Source organism: Alosa alosa, chromosome 10, assembly GCF_017589495.1.
Source record: "Alosa alosa isolate M-15738 ecotype Scorff River chromosome 10, AALO_Geno_1.1, whole genome shotgun sequence".
NCBI lineage: Eukaryota > Metazoa > Chordata > Actinopteri > Clupeiformes > Clupeidae > Alosa > Alosa alosa.
Genome location: NC_063198.1, coordinates 35,541,549 through 35,558,283, shown reverse-complemented (window position 1 = coordinate 35,558,283; position 16,735 = coordinate 35,541,549). Strand labels below are relative to the sequence as shown.

At 40.5% G+C, this 16,735-nt stretch overlaps 1 protein-coding gene across 1 annotated transcript in view; it reads right to left on the bottom strand.

Moving 5' to 3' along the window:
* uroc1 (urocanate hydratase 1) overlaps positions 1-16,735 on the bottom strand; it is a 63,092-nt gene that overhangs the window by 42,966 nt on the left and 3,391 nt on the right. The window contains exons 3-7 of the mRNA XM_048256045.1: positions 15,825-15,918; positions 13,671-13,730; positions 12,234-12,362; positions 12,052-12,113; positions 11,509-11,575 (exon numbers count right to left, since the gene is read on the bottom strand). Of these exons, the coding sequence (XP_048112002.1) occupies positions 11,509-11,575; positions 12,052-12,113; positions 12,234-12,362; positions 13,671-13,730; positions 15,825-15,918 (412 nt within the window). The remainder of the gene's footprint in view (positions 1-11,508; positions 11,576-12,051; positions 12,114-12,233; positions 12,363-13,670; positions 13,731-15,824; positions 15,919-16,735) is intronic.

Below are 16,735 nucleotides of genomic sequence, written 5' to 3'. Positions count from 1 at the left end.
GATACACGCGCTAAGGATATTCAGCGGCTGATACAATCAGTTCCAGGTTTATTCTCAGATATCCCTTCGCAGACTAATGTCCTTAGTCATGACATTGATGTGGGTGACCATTCCCCTATCAAGCAACACGCATATCGCGTGAATCCGACAAAGAGAGCCATTATGACTTCTGAAGTCTAATATCTCGTTGATCATGGGTTTGCTGAACCTAGCTTGAGCTCTTGGAGTTCCCCATGTATCTTAATTCCAAAACCCGAAGGAACATTTCGTTTCTGTACTGATTACAGAAAAGTGAATGCAGTGACCAAGCCAGACTCCTTTCCTCTGCCACGCATGGAAGACTGTGTGGATAGAGTCGGCTCAGCACGCTTTGTCACCAAGCTTGACCTGCTAAAGGGATATTGGCAGGTTCCCTTGACATCTCGTGCTGCAGAAATCTCTGCATTTGTTACCCCAGACTGCTTTATGCAGTATTCAGTCATGGCATTTGGACTCCGCAATGCGCCTGCTAGTTTCCAACGCCTGATGGGTATCGCCTTAGCTGGCGCATGTGAATTGTGAGGTGTACTTGGATGATATAGTGCTACATTCGTTCTCTTGGCCCAGTCACCTTGAGCTTATCCACACTGTGTTTCATCGTCTGCAGGATGCCTCTCTGACCTTGAACTTGGCCAAGTGCGAGTTTGGTAAGGCTACTGTGACCTACTTGGGCAAACAAGTAGGCCAAGGTCAGGTACGTCCTGTAGAGGCCAAGATTCAGGCCATTGTTGAGTTTCCGATTCCCAAGACTAAGCGTGGAGGTGCGCCGGTTTTAGGGATGGCGGCCATTACCGTAGCTTTTGTAGAAATTTTTCTGATGTTGTGTTGCCTCTTACAAACTTACTTCGTACCACTGCTGAGTTTGTATGGTCTATGGATTGTCAAGCTGCCTTTCAAAATGCTAAGACTTTGCTGTGCAGCTCTCCGGTGCTTGCAGCTCCACAATTTGAATTGCCGTTTAAGCTTGAAGTTGATGCTAGTGGAACAGGAGCGGGTGCTGTGCTCCTTCAAGAGGGATCAGATGGACTTGATCACCCTATCTGCTACTTCTCTAAAAAGTTCTTAAAACACCAACTGAACTATAGTACCATCGAGAAGGAGGCACTAGCCCTGTTGTTGGCACTTCAACACTTCGAGGTATACATCGGCTGTACCGCAGCACCTGTAGTTGTACATACAGATCATAATCCCTTGATTTTTCTCTCCAGGATGAAAAACACCAACCAGCGCATTATGCGTTGGTCACTCTACTTGCAGGGCTTCAACCTGGAGATAAGGTATAAGAAGGGGTGTGATAACATTTTGGCTGACACATTGTCACGCACTTATCAGTGAGTCCATATTAGCTTAGATTTAATCCATATTAGATATGGATTTTTGGTGGTGGGGGTGTTACGACCCTGTGGGTCTTGTTTATTATTTGTGTTTGTTACTTTTGTTGTGTGTTCTTCTAGGCAGATTGGCGCAGCTGAGGGGTGGTGTGAAACCCTATGACGTCAGGGTAGCCCGGCCCTTTAAAAGGGGGCTGACGTCATTGAGCTTGGGGGTCGCTGACTAGCTGTGGGGATCGTTCGTTGCCACCGTCGCTGCCGCACATCCCTGCCACTAGGGCCAGCCTCGGGCCTTGCCCGAGCAACTTGCCGTCATCTCTCTCACTCCCTGGGGTGAGAGACCAGGAGTGAGCCTGGAGTCACGAGGCCTACTTTGTAGGCCGTGTTTTTCTTAATTTAGACATTTTTCCATACTGGTTTTTTTTGTATTAATAAATACACCATTTTCTTAAGTTTTGTGTCTGCCCGTTTTTTGTTATATCCCACAAGCCCTAGACCGGGATGTAACATTACATACAACACACTGCTTGCTACAGTAAGCCTCCTCTACATACTTGCTGCACACCCCCCCCTACATACACAGCACATTATTTCATCAGGAAGCTTCTCCAACACACATCCCCAACATACTTACAGCACACTGCCCACACACACACACTACACACACACACACACACACACAGTCACTGCTCCACTCCCCTCCCGCCCACACACACATCTTCACTGTCATCACTCACATACATCATACATACAGTACTCTGCTTGCAATAGTAAGTCCCTGCCCCCCCCCCTACATACACAGCACATTATTTCATCAGGAAGCTTCTCCAACACACATCCCCAACATACTTACAGCACACTGCCCCCAATACACAGCACATTGTCTCATGAGGAAGCTTCCCCAACACACATATTGCACACTGCCCTCTCCCCCACATACACAGCACACTATCCCATCTCCCCTGTCATCCCCCAACACACACACACCAAGACCCCTGGCAGTTGGGTTAGCCCCTTGAGCCGTGGATCTGCCCAAGGTTTCTTCCTTGGTAAGGGAGTTTTTCCTTGCCCCTGTTGCTCTTGGGTGCTCCTTGTTGGTGCCCCCACCCAATCCCAATCCTCCCCACCTTTCTTATGCAGCCCTTGTCACTTAATCTACTAAACCCTCTTCTACTGCACTCTTTACCCAACCCCCATTAATGCACAAATAGGCTGACACCAGACATAATTTCACTGCATTTCTTACTTCCAGTAACTATATGCATGTGACAATAAACTTCCTTGTCCTTGTCCTTGTCCTTGAGACACCTCTGTTAGAGCTACTTCTGTGATGGTAGGTCGGTAGCATATACTGTAAAAAATAGATCGGTAGGTCGGTATTTGTAGACCGCATAAGTGAATGATCGATAAATGTTTGTCATCTAACGTCCATGATCAGTCATACTGATAACGTTATTTTTCAAGCTGACGCAAGTTAATAATTCACACCGCATATTTAAATGTGTAGTTAACATTAGGTAGGCTGTGAAGTTTATTGCACACATATATTTAATTAATTGGTATTACTAGTGGTGTTGAGTGCCTGATTAGATGCTTTGTAATGTTGTAAAATTGTCTGACTAACTTTATTGTAACTTTCATTTTTGCAGGTAAGATATGGGTGATGGCTGAATGTACTGGAGGTGGCGGCAAGGTGGTCTCCATGATCTACATTAGTCTGCAAGCAAGGGAATGCCTACGTGAAGTGGTTTGGCTGGAGTGGTCTGAGGTGGCATGTCCTCCCCCTTTCTCCAAGTCCCCTGACATCCATCTCCCTGACATCATCACCCACCGTCACTGGATCAACCTGAAGCCCCTTATTCATGGGACATGGCACAGCACCACTACGTTCTGAAAACATGACTTTCAATGAATTGCGTGGCACTAAGAAAGGTCTGCCGCTGCTCTGAACCTTCTGTTAATGTGACATCATTCATACTTGAGGCTGTACACATCCCTTTGTTTCTATTTTCTTTATTGATGTCACCCAAACTTCAACTTTCTGTATGCCCCTGAACTCACACAAATTGTAAATTGCAATGCGCCATTTAACCAGTGGTGTAGTCTAGTTAGTTGTAGTGGTGGGTATACTGTGAGCAACCCCAAATGTTATTAAATACGTATCCTTGCCTATTTTAAATGGGTATACTGAGATGATGATGATGATGCTTTTTAAATGGGTTTACTTTGTAGTCCTGTGTATCACGTAGACTATACCATACCACGGTCATTTAACTGCCTTGGTATTTAAGTCAGAGGCCATTGCTTAGTATTTAACTGTAGCCTACACAAAGATGTAGACGTTACAAGAATATTAATATCAGAATAATTATTGGTTGATACTAAATCAATATTGAATGTTTTTTTTTTTATTTCTTTTGTGTGATATATCATTCAGAATGCTGTAACATAACTGGTCTTCAATCAGCCAAAGAGGACACATCGTAACTCCTCTCCTAGTTACTCTCCATTGGCTCCCTACAGTAGCCAGAATTAAATTTAAATCTCTCACTTTGGCCTATAGGACACTGACTGGATCTGCTCCTTGTTATTTTAATTCAATGATCAAGATATATATCCCCAACCGCCCACTGCGATCTTCTGATGAGCGTCTGTTGTGTCGACCAGTCTTAAATGCTAGGTCAAATTCAAGACTCTTTTCCTCAGTGGTCCCATGTTGGTGGAATGAGTTGCCCAGTGCTCTTCGTTCTTGTGATAGTTTTTGGTCTTTTAAGCACTTCTTATACATTATGGTTTGTATGCAGTAGTACTGTTTTTTTTTTTCATTATAGGCTGTTGATTAATTTGACATTGTTTATTATTGATATTCTCCTTAATGTAGTCTTACCGTGTTATTGTTATTATATTATTGATTGAATGGGCCTGTTCTTCCTAGGCAACTTCTTCTTATTATTATTCCGCTTACCACTTTTTCCGTACGCAATTTCTCTTCAACAGTTTAACTTAGAAACTTCATTCAAACTTTGTAACGTAGGTCTTCAAACAGATCGGGTTGGTATGACTTTTCAACTTTGAAACTTTTATACTTTTTAAGGCGAGACACGGCAGGTGAAAACATCGTTTTTTCATGTACTGGTCAATTTCGAGATTTTGAGCTAGTATGTTACCTTAGCATGTATTCTATCACACTACTACAACAAAAAAGTCCGATTTACACATTTAGGTGTTTATTTCATTATATTGTGTCTACTCGTGCCTGTATATTTCTCCTAAATTCAGCAAAAGTTAGCATTCTAACCTTGCATGCACTCCCGCGACCGTGGTCCAAAACATATCATGTGTACTACCGTTGGAAAGCTCTGTTTTTCCTGTATCACGCTATGTGATCCATATATGGACACTTCCTTTGTATCAGCAACCAATCGCGAAAGTTCAAAGGCGAGTCTAGGCTGAGAACGGAATCTCATTGGCTGTCTTTCAAGGCTGTTTTCTCAAAATGAGTTTCCTCTCACACTCTGAGCTCAAAAACTCCACTTCAGAAGCACGTACATACACCAAACTTTCTAGACTTATGCCTAACTATATGTCGAAGATTTCTACAGAGGGGTTTGTTGATATATTATTCCTAGCCTGACTTACATGGCATTTTATGCCTAAAAACATGGAAAAATTGATTTTTTAGATCAGTTAGTAGTAGATATTCATAAATCCCTCTGTAAATGTTTCCCCATCTAATTTCTGAACACAATGAAAACATAATTTTGAACCTGGCTGTATCCAATGCTCAGGTTTCGTGCCTTAAAATGTATGCAAATTAGCGCATATTTAATTAGATAATGCCTAATTTGCATATGTAAACATTAAATTACAGCAAACTTGTAATACATTTTTTTCTCATATTAATGCAAGTAATCAACTGGGGAAGTTTCATAGTGATATCTGCTTGTTAAAAAAATTACCCTATTCACCTGTAGTGTCTCGCCTTAAACTATTAAAGAAAAACTTTTTAAAAATCCCCATAGACTTAACATTGCCGATTGTGACATCATAATACGGCCGTTAAGCAATTAGAATCCTATGGCAGGTGTTCAGGCCACCTGCAGCCTCAGGCTTTAAGCATACAATCTGGGTCAATTAAGACTACACATCCTATTCAACTGTTTCCTCTGCCCAAAACTGTTTCAAAATAAAAGTCCTCACTACAATAATCCACTGTTAAACAATGTAACCCATTAAACTACTGAACTTTTTACATTCAACTTTTAAACTATCATTAAACTATCTATCTATTGAACTAGCTGTCTATCAACAACTTTTAAACTATCTACATTCAACTTTTAAACTTTTAAACTATATACATTCACTAGCTGTCTATCAACAACAACAACAACAACTGCGGAAACTCAGGCGAGCAAGTGCTCCACCAGCCATCATGACCACATTCTACCGAGGCACCATTGAGAGCATCCTCTCCAGCTGTATCGCTGTGTGGGGCGGAAGCTGCACTGAATACAACAGGAAAGCCCTGCAGAAGCATAGTGAACACAGCTGGAAGGATCATTGGTGCTTCACTCCCCTCCCTGAAGGACATTTACACCACCCACCTCACCCGCAAGGCGACCAAAATTGTGAGTGATGCAAGTCACCCCGCTCACAATCTGTTTGATCTACTGCCCTCTGGGAAGAGGTACAGAAGCCTGCGGCTCCCACTACCAGACTCACCAACAGCTTCATACACCAAGCTGTAAGGATGCTGAACTCTCTCCCTCCTCTCCCCCCTCCACCCTCAGCTACATAACATCCTGGACATTGGACCCACAATGGCCGCCTGCACTACTCCGCCTGCACTACTCCACTTGCACACTTGAACACTTGCACACTTGTACACTTTACAACTTGGTGTTGTTGTCCTGAAAACACAACACTTCTGCTGCTCTTACATAACTTGCACCACTATGCCACTTTCTTCATTACTCAGGTCAAACAGAACTACCCAAGCCTCTTATTGGCCTGACTTTGCACTAGTTTTTTATTGACTGTCTATGCACAATTTCAACAAAATTTTGCTGCTCTTATTTTTTCATTATTATATGTGCCCTCTTATTTACTTTTTTACTTACTTTTTTGTTTACTTGAATGTTATGTTTGTCTGTGGACTTAAAATTGGTAAAATATGTCTTGTCTTCACCGTGGGACAGTGAGAAACGTAATTTCGATCTCTTTGTATGTCTGGAACATGTGAAGAAATTGACAATAAAGCTGACTTTGACTTTGAACTTGTCATCAACTGTCAACACTTTTCATCAACTATGACTCCTACCCACTGTAGCTAGTGAGCATGGTTAGCAAAGTTAGCATGTTAGCATTGCTAACATTTTTAGCAAAACTGCTAAAAATGATTAGCTAGGTTAGCTAAGTCACATGGTTAGCATGCTAGCCTGTTAGTTAGCATTTTTAGTAAAACTGCTAAAAATGATTAGCTAGGTTAGCTAAGTAACATGGTTAGTATAGTTAGCATGCTAACATGTTAGCATGCTAGTTAGCATAACTACTAAAAATGATTAGCTAATTTAGCTAAGTAACATGGTTAACATAGTTAGCATGCTAGTTAGCATAGTTAGCATAACTACTAAAAATGATAAGCTTGGTTAACTAAGTCACATGGTTAACATAGTTAGCATGTTAACATTGCTAGCATAGTTAGCATGTTTAGCAAAACTGCTAGAAAATGTTAAGTTAGCATGGTTAGCATTGCTAGCACTGCTATAAAACATTAGCTAAGTAGCATGGTTAGCATAGTTACAAATCTTAGCATAACTGCTAGCAAACATTAGAGCCATTCCAACTTTCAGTTATTGTCAAATATCTACCTATACACAGCCATTAAACTATTTGAATATCAACATTCATTCAACTTCCAGTCTGTCAACAACTTTTAAACTATTTACCTTCAACTTTTAAACGGTCTACTTTTAAACTATCATTAAACTATCTATTAAACTAGCTGTCTATCAACAACTTTTAAACTATCTACATTCAGCTTTTAAACAGTCTACTTTTAAACTATCAACTTTTATTAAGCTATGCAACCACCATGTCTATCCTAGCATCACCGTAGTAACCATCTCTGTATTATCTGTTTTAACTATACATGATATTTTACATCACAACTTTTGCATTTTCATGCACTGGTAATTCCTTGGAATTGCATTTCTAGTTATTTATTATTGCTTTCCCCCCTCATTTTCATTGTTTATTTCATTAGGCTATTGATTGATCCCTGTTTTAAGTATTATATTGTTTTGTATTTGTTAAGGGTAACCATAACCATCATAATGTGGTATTTTCTTATGCACTTGAAACAAAGAATGAAAATGTTTATTTAAACGTAGTACCACTTTAAACACATCACACACTGAACAGCAAAGTAGCTTCCTGATTATGTGTGAAATGTTTACAGTATCCTGTGTATCCTGTGTATCGATGATGGCGGCAATCACTGGTTACGTTAAACCATTTGAAACAAGTAGGACTGTAAATGATGGTGACTATGGCTAACGTCACTTCGGATCAATATAGCAGAGCCCTTTTACTTTACCTATCAACTGGCTAATGCTAGCATGATTTAGCATGCTATGAGCTAATATACTTAGCATCTACGAAAGAACAGCACATATCTTTTTTTTTCACAAAGAATCTGTCACAACTAACAACGATGTCTCTTACAAACAACTACACAATGTATGACTATCAATATGTATTTAGTCAGATTGTGATAAGATATAGCCTAATGATAATAACAGCAACACTTATTTAGGTTAGGTTATGTGTCGAAATCAGGTGTCGTTAAAATAAGTGAGCGATGACGTGGTAGTGTCTGCAGCCTAGACGGTAAAACATAATGGACAAAGCGTCGTGTCTGCAGCCAGCCAGCTGTCAATCATAGGTGTAAACACGCCCTTTTTAGATTTGTTAATATAACATTAAAAAAAATAATTTCAGCGAGAAAAGAAAAATTGTGTGTATTGAAGCATCTTGAAAACTATTTTTTCGAATAAAAAGTTGTTGATACAAAAATAGTTTTAGGTGAGAAAAGGGACACGGAAAGTTGGCTACTTGGCCATTGAAATACATTGGGATGGGCGGAGTTACACATTGTACTGCAGCCAGCCACCAGGGGGCTCTGGACTAACGCTCGCATCACTCTTAACAGACGGCACACTGTCCAGTTCTATATATACAGTCTATGGTTTGAAGTTGCCCTGCTTGCTGTTAAAGGGAATGACAGATGTCCTCCTCATTGGTTTAAAGGATGTTAAGCCCAAAACACACCCATGACTGATTAAGAAACATAAGAGCCACCTTTTTGCGCCAGACACCTGACGTTTGATAACAAAACCACCCCGAATGTGGACTGGACAAACCCCTAAATGTATTTACGCTATTTGCTAGCGACCATGCATTTTATATTGCTAAATTAGGGCCCAAAGTGTGTGTGAGACAGAATAAGAGTGAGTGAAAGAGTGGGTATGATAATTTCTTAACAACCAACCAACAGCAGGATCTGCGTTCACATGCACTCTGTGGTGAGACAAGTTTTTCTTGCTTGTAAGTGGCATCCATTTTATATATAATAAATGTATTTATATTATTTATTTATAATTTGAACATACTGTTTACACACATCATAATAAAATATTAAAAAATAATTATGGAAGTTTAAATTTAAAATGAAAAGCTTTGACATTTCAAAAATCGCTTAAATTGCAATCTAATTAAACCCTTTTAAAGCTATTGTTCATGCTAAACAGTTAGTCACTATTTCAATTATAAAAATAATATAATTGCCACCTAAAATTACATACTCTTGGCCCTGAATCTGATCAAACTGGTCTCAAACAGAAGAGTGTCAAATGGTGTAACCGGTTACACCATTTGACATTTCTATTTAAAAGCAAAATTTGCAGGCATTATTATGGACAACTATGTACACACTTCACCTTTTACACAGATTTTACATTAAATTGAATATTTTATGATTATTATGATTTATCAACATTTTTAAAAGGTCATACCATGTAACCTAAGCTTGCCTGGCCATGGCCTAAAAACACTATTATATTACTTTAAGAGAGTTGCTAACCTTGACTCATAGTAGTTGGGGTCTTGAAGGGTCCTTTCTTTATGACCTAATTTCCTGTCACATGATTCTCTGACATAATACAATAAAATTGCTCCTTAAATGGTGGTTACACCACTTGACATTTTAAGTGGTTGATGTGACAGACACGATTCCCCATATTAATTCAAACATTCAGAACAATGGGGTTTCATTACTTGTATTAAATATAGAAAAGTTCTTGTGCAAGATCATGCCAGATTATTTTAGAAGTATTTTTTTCAGCAAGTGTAATTATTTGGTTCATGTTTTTGTGGTTAGATAGATAGATAGATAGATAGATAGATAGATACTTTATTGATCCCCAGGGGAAATTCAAGGAAGTTTACACCGTGTTGACAATTTTACCCAAATTCAGTTAATACTCTTTCAAAGTTAAATAAATCTTTAAGATTAGGGTTTGATGAAGATGATATTTGAAAATAATTTGTCAAATTATTTTAACATTTTAACAATTTTAAATGTATGTAACCCATATGTACACAAAAAAATGAGCGTCAGATCATTGACCAAAATACAAAGGTTGGGTGACCCCCCCCCCCCCTAGGCAAAAAAAGTTGGGTGACCCTCCCCTCAACAAAGAATAAAAAGACATGACCCTCCCCTATTTTCCTCCGGTGGCCCCTTCAATAAATAACAAACAGTCCCTTAGTGCTCTTTTGTTTTGTCGGCCAAACAGCTGTATGCTAGAAGTAACCTCATGGCTACTTATACTGAACCAGCATGCTGTTTGTTTATCTCTCGGTCTGGCAGCAGAGGAGCTAGATCGTAAGATATCAGATGCTATCTCCACAGTTACATTTGACGGGGATAAAGACCGCGAAATGGAAAAAATCTGTAAATGTTGAAGAAGAAAGAATGAAGAAAGGAAACTCTCTCCTTGGTACATGCTCGTGTAGTCACAAACCTTCTCCAGAGGTTATGTACAACATACGCTTGGATTCTCTGGCTGCCGAAAGAGAGTGGCAGGACATGCGAATAATTAGGCATCTCGAAGCAAACAGATGTACTTCAGAGATGACAACATCAACCAAAAAGCTCCCGAAAAAAAGAAAGTGTGCCCGGATGACTTATTACATTGGAGGCACTGATGTCTGCAGGAACACCTTTCTGTTTCTTATGAGGTAAGTTATCTACTTTGCGTTTTGTGTCCATTCAAAATAACATGGTTTGCAAACGTGATCTAATGTTTGTTTTAGACTACTTTATCCATTGCTACTAGCTGGTTCTGTAACCCATTACAGATAGTTTCGATGGGTCATTAGCATCATATGACGACTAGTTTCGATGGGCAATTAATTTGAATAATGTGTGAATGTCTTGTATTGACTGATGGCAGGTACCTGGTGCCTTGTCATTGTCTGTGATTATGTGTGTGTGATTATGTTTATATTGTCATGTTTATAAGAGGTTTAATGTACACTGTGGGTCTAGAGAGCGCTGCAATTTCAAATCTTGTATACATCCTGTTTTTTGGTAATAAAATCATTTTCATTTCAACAAAGTATCTTCTAATTCATCATCCATCAAATAACACACATAGTAACTGCAATGGTTAACCATGGTTCAGACCACTACAACACTCTCTGCACTGCAGGCTGACAGATCAGTGACCATGACAGGGGGAGGGTTGATCTTAATGTCATGCAAATGAGGACCATTGTGTTCCCCTCTCATGGATTCAGGGAGAAAGTAGCCAATCTTTCCTGCCTGATTTCTCAGCTTGTAGCTTTGAGATGTGTATACATTAAAATGGCTACAACTTCTTCCAATATTATCGGATTTCCATGTGTAAGACATTGTTAGAAAGCTTAAAACCTACACTTTCAGAATCTGTGAATAACTCAAAATGCCTCAAAACGCACTTGCGTCCCTCAATTCCACGCCTGGTCACATATGGCAAGGTGTTAGGGTATGAAAGGAGTTAACGTTATTAAAGTGGCTTGTCTTGCTTCTTACCATGGTTCCATGAACAATCCCTTGAGGCCCAATGTAGCAATAGCTTCCAGCAGTCATCTGACCATACCTAAGGTTAAATTAAGGTCACAAATATGTTTAGAATATATAACCATATAAGGGGTGATTATTGGGTTCCAAGTAAATTGAAAGAATCTTTCTCTTAAGTGGGAAACGGCCAAAGGTCACTGAACACAACGCATAAACAAACCAAATTTCACATTTCTACTACAGTTACTATTGGCTATCTAACTCATGCAGAGCAGCTATGGTAACTGTGTAGCTATGGTAACTCATGCAGTGCAGCTATGGTAACTATGGTAACTCATGCAGTGCAGCTATGGTAAGTCATGCAGTGCAGATATGGTAACTATGGTAACTCATGCAGTGCAGCTATGGTAACTATGGTAACTCATGCAGTGCAGCTATGGTAACTATGGTAACTCATGCAGTGCAGCTATGGTAACTCATGCTGTGCAATTTGGTGGCTAGAGTTTGTTAGGGTTGTTAGGACTAGTCAGATTGAACTCCGTTGAGCAGTCTTACATGGTCACCCCCAGAGCAAACATCTTCTCATATTCATCTCTGGAGGAGTAGTTGGGAATGACCTGTAACACAGAGGGACATTAGCCCAGAAGCTCACACCAACAAACGGCATAAAAACATGAACATGTGAGATAGCAGATAGAAAGACAGGAAGAAAAAGAGGCGTGACAGATGAGTGTTACCATGCCGTTGGTGATGACACAGCGGGGGGAGGACGGCAGGCTGGGGAAGAGGCCGAGGGGATGACCGCTGTACATGACCAGAGTCTGCTCCTCGGTCATCACGCTCAGGTAGTGCATGACCAGCCGGAACTACACACACACACACACGGTCTGCTATTGTTATTATGCTGAAGTGCATAATCAGGGCCATGACCAAGATGGCTGCTGAGTGCTAAGTTACCAGAGCCAAGATGGTTGCTGAGTGCTAAGTTACCAGAGCCAAGATGGCTGCTGTCTATTTATCTGAGCCAAGATGGCCTCTGTCTGTTTATCTGAGCCAAGATGGCTGCTGTCTGTTTATCTGAGCCAAGATGACTACCTGAGCCCATTTAGCTGCTGAGTGCTTACCTGAGCCTAGCATTCCATTGACCCCCATTCATTTTGGTGTCACTTTAACAGAAAATAAGTTTACATCTGAAGCATTTAAAGACACTATTTGTTCATTGTTTATTTCTAAAGAAACACAACAATCTATGAAAGGCTCCATTACCTTGTATCTTACGCTATGACCCCATAGCCTCAGTTTCTGTAAAGGGGTAGGGGTAGGCTAACAATGATGACCATGACCATGCGACTTTCTGTCGCACATTAGAGAATTCATTGAGAATTGATTCAAATTTCTCTCGGCGCAGCTGCCAGAACAGTTACAAATTTCAGACAGGTTGCTCACGTCCCATCTACGTCTTCAAGCTCAGCTGCGCATTACAATGAGCCATCACCGGAAAAGTGGCTCTAACGTCTTCACGCTCAGCTGCGTGTTACAATGAGCCATGACCAGAAAAGCGGCTCTTCACTTCACTTGTCTCCTTCGAAGTCTATGGGGTCTCTGTGTCCATTTCCATGTCCAAGTTACCAGAGCCAAGATGGCCGATGAGTGCTAAGTTACCAGATGGCCGGTGAGTGCTAAGTTATGGCCGGTGAGTGCTAAGTTATGGCCAGTGAGTGACCCCCATTCATTTTGGTGTCACTTTAACAGAAAATAAGTTTACATCTGAAGCATTTAAAGACACTATTTGTTCATTGTTTATTTCTAAAGAAACACAACAATCTATGAAAGGCTCCATTACCTTGTATCTTACGCTATGACCCCATAGCCTCAGTTTCTGTAAAGGGGTAGGGGTAGGTGCTAGTACTTAGTGAGTGCTAAGTTATAGCCGGTGAGTGCTAAGTTACCAGAGGCAAGATGGCCGGTGAGTGCTAAGTTACCAGATGGCCGGTGAGTGCTAAGTTATCAGATGGCCGGTGAGTGCTAAGTTATGGCCGGTGAGTACTAAGTTATCAGATGGCCGGTGAGTGCTAAGTTATCAGATGGCCGGTGAGTGCTAAGTTATGGCCGGTGAGTGCTAAGATATGGCCGGTGAGTGCTAAGTTACCAGAGGCAAGATGGCCGGTGCTTACCTGAGCCCAGTTGCTGAACACTTGTCCGTTCCCACCGTAAGTCACCAGCTCTTGAGGAAACTGAAGCCAGAGCACATGAGTCCGGTAAGACACGATTAAATGGTCTCATTTTCATACATTTTAACACTTGAGTACATGAACTCACTGGCATTTCAACTTATTATGACATGAACACACTCATGTCTGCATGAACTCACGTATGAACACATGAACTCACGTATGAACACATGAACTCACATATGAACACATGAACTCACATATGTCTATATGAACTCACTTATGATCACATGAATTCACTGGCATTTGACCTGACATTATCATATCACTCCTGCCACCAAGGTCAGACTACAAGAACATTCAGTCGTCAACCCTTTGCAGATGTGTGCATACATGCTGGCCTTTGATACTTTGACACATATGGTGTATTATATTGAGGTCCCAAAGAGGCAGGCAGAGTTTTATTTTTAAAGGCCGGTTATTTCATGGATCCAGGATACTGTGCATCCTGATTAAGTTCCCTTGGCCTTTGGAATTAAAATAGCCCCACATCATCACATACCCTTCACCATGCCTAGAGATTGGCATGGTGTGCATTTCAGTTAGCGTATTAGCTGGTTTGATTTGCATTGAGCTCAATGAGCTGAAATACAAATCAAACCTGCTAATAGGCTTAACCCATAGAACCCTAAACTGTTTTAAGGGCATTTTCACTACCTTTAGTTAGAAGGATTTATCATCCTGGTCATTGTAAGTGCCATACACACATGCTATATATTGTTTTTTTTTCAGCAGAGTCTAGGCTACCCAAATCTGCCACAATGTCATGTATTAATACTTGCATTGATTAATAAAAATACAAAAAGTGTATTATAAAAATACTTATATTTTGACATGTATCTCACCACTGCAAGCTGGCAGCTCAACTTGCCTTACATGTGTGTGTAGAGAAGACTGTCCTGAATCTGGCAATATCATTCTCTGGGGCTGAACAATTTACAGACATATGTGGTGTGCGTCTTACAGAAATAAATGGCATTTTTTTTATTTAGTGATGAAAAATTACATGTCTGCGCTCCATATCTGTGACACAAACTGATCTGACCTGACTTGACCTGAGTTTGCGTGTTAGCCTGTGTGTGCCTATGGTGTGTGCACTCATAATGATTCTCTAAAACAACTTTTTACTGCATTGCCATGAACAAAGTAAAGGCAAAAAAGGTGTTTCTTTGTTGAACAAATTGGGATGCAATGTGAGACTTGAATTGGATGCCATGCAGGAATTTGCAGAGAAGTATAGCCTGTAAATATGATGCAATTTGATTTAATTCATGATTTTTTTTTTTTATTTTGATACTTGATAGTACAGACAAGTCTCGTTTGAAAGCCCCACTTCTGCTCTCTCACGCAATTAAGGTTTCATCTCGCTGCAATGAAGTTCTGGAGCAATGTAACAGAGAAGAAAGGGTGTGTTTTTTGACACACTTTGAGTTAATCGGGTTCTAAGGGTTAATGGAATGTGATAATGTGGGGCTATTTTAAGGGGGTGTATACTTATGTACCCTGTATTTTAATGAAGAATATTTATTTGTTTACAATACATTATTCATTCACAAAGAAAGTTGATGTCCTTAAAGGTTGGAGTTTTCCTCATTTTTTAATTAAGGCATTAAGATCAATTTCCAAAAGATTTTTATTCCTCTTTATAGTAAACGTTAGCATGGGGGTGAGAACTTATGCAACCATTGAAATACCTGAATCTTCAGATGATGTTTAAACAAATAAACAAACTAACAAAAAACAAACACTGTCCAAAGTGGGTAACTATACTGCTCCAAAAAATTAAGGGAACACTTCAATCATACACTGGATCGTAACTCTGACACTGTTTGGTTCTGAGCACAAGTAAAACTTTTGAGGGAGGTGTTTTATTTTACAAGAACTGTCAGACATTCTGTGAATGTAGTTTGAGAATGGAGAAAAGGGTGGAAGGTTTCAAAAAATGTGTTTTAACAATTGTGGAAAACCTAAGTGTTTTAATAAATTTTTTTGAGCAGTATATTTCTGTGCAGAGGCAAATGCATCATCTCAAACACATGAAGGCTTTACATTACGTTAGGACAATGAGCTGATGTGTGTGTGTGTGTGTGTACTTACCTGTGCAACAGCAGGGTCAAGGTTGTTCATAATCATTAACATGATTGAAGCAGCTTGTTGTGTTCGACATGGATACTCATGTATGGGGTACGCCCTGTAAATACAGAGAGAGAGATGGAGAGAGAGACAGAGAAAGAGGGAGAGAGAGATAGAGAGACAGAGGGAGAGAGATAGAAACAGGGAGAGAAAGAGATAGAGACAGAGAGAGAGACAGAGAGGGAGAGAGAAAGAGAGAGACAGAGAGACAGAGAGAGAGAGAGAGAGACAGAGTTACATGCATACAGTACATACATAACTGAGGAACTACAGAACTACATAAGAGGTAGAGACAGACAGGAAGAGATCTAGAGACAGACAGGTAGATACAGACAGATTCCTAGATAGACAGACAGACAGGTAGATACAGACAGATTCCTAGATAGACAGACAGACAGGTAGATACAGACAGATTGCTAGATAGACAGACAGGTAGATACAGACAGACTGAATTTCCCCTTGGGGATCAATAAAGTATCTATCTATCTGTCTATCTATCTATCTATCTATTTATCTACAAGATACACACTATGACAGACAGACAGATAGGTAAGAGATAATGTATAGAATGCCGGTCATTATTGGGAAAATAAGTCCCGACAGGGCGAACCGGACCCCGACGCGCAGCAGAGGGGTCTTGTTCCGCCCTGAAGGGACTTATTTGCAACAACACACAGCCGTGGCCTACTGGTTAGGAGGGTTGCCGGTTCAAACCCCGACCAGTAGGAAGCGGCTGAAGTGCCCTTGAGCAAGGCACCCCCTCACTGCTCCCCGAGCGCCGCTGTTGTTGCAGGCAGCTCACTGTGCCGGGATTAGTGTGTGCTTCACCTCAATGTGTGTTCACTGTGTGCTGAGTGTGTTTCACTAATTTACGG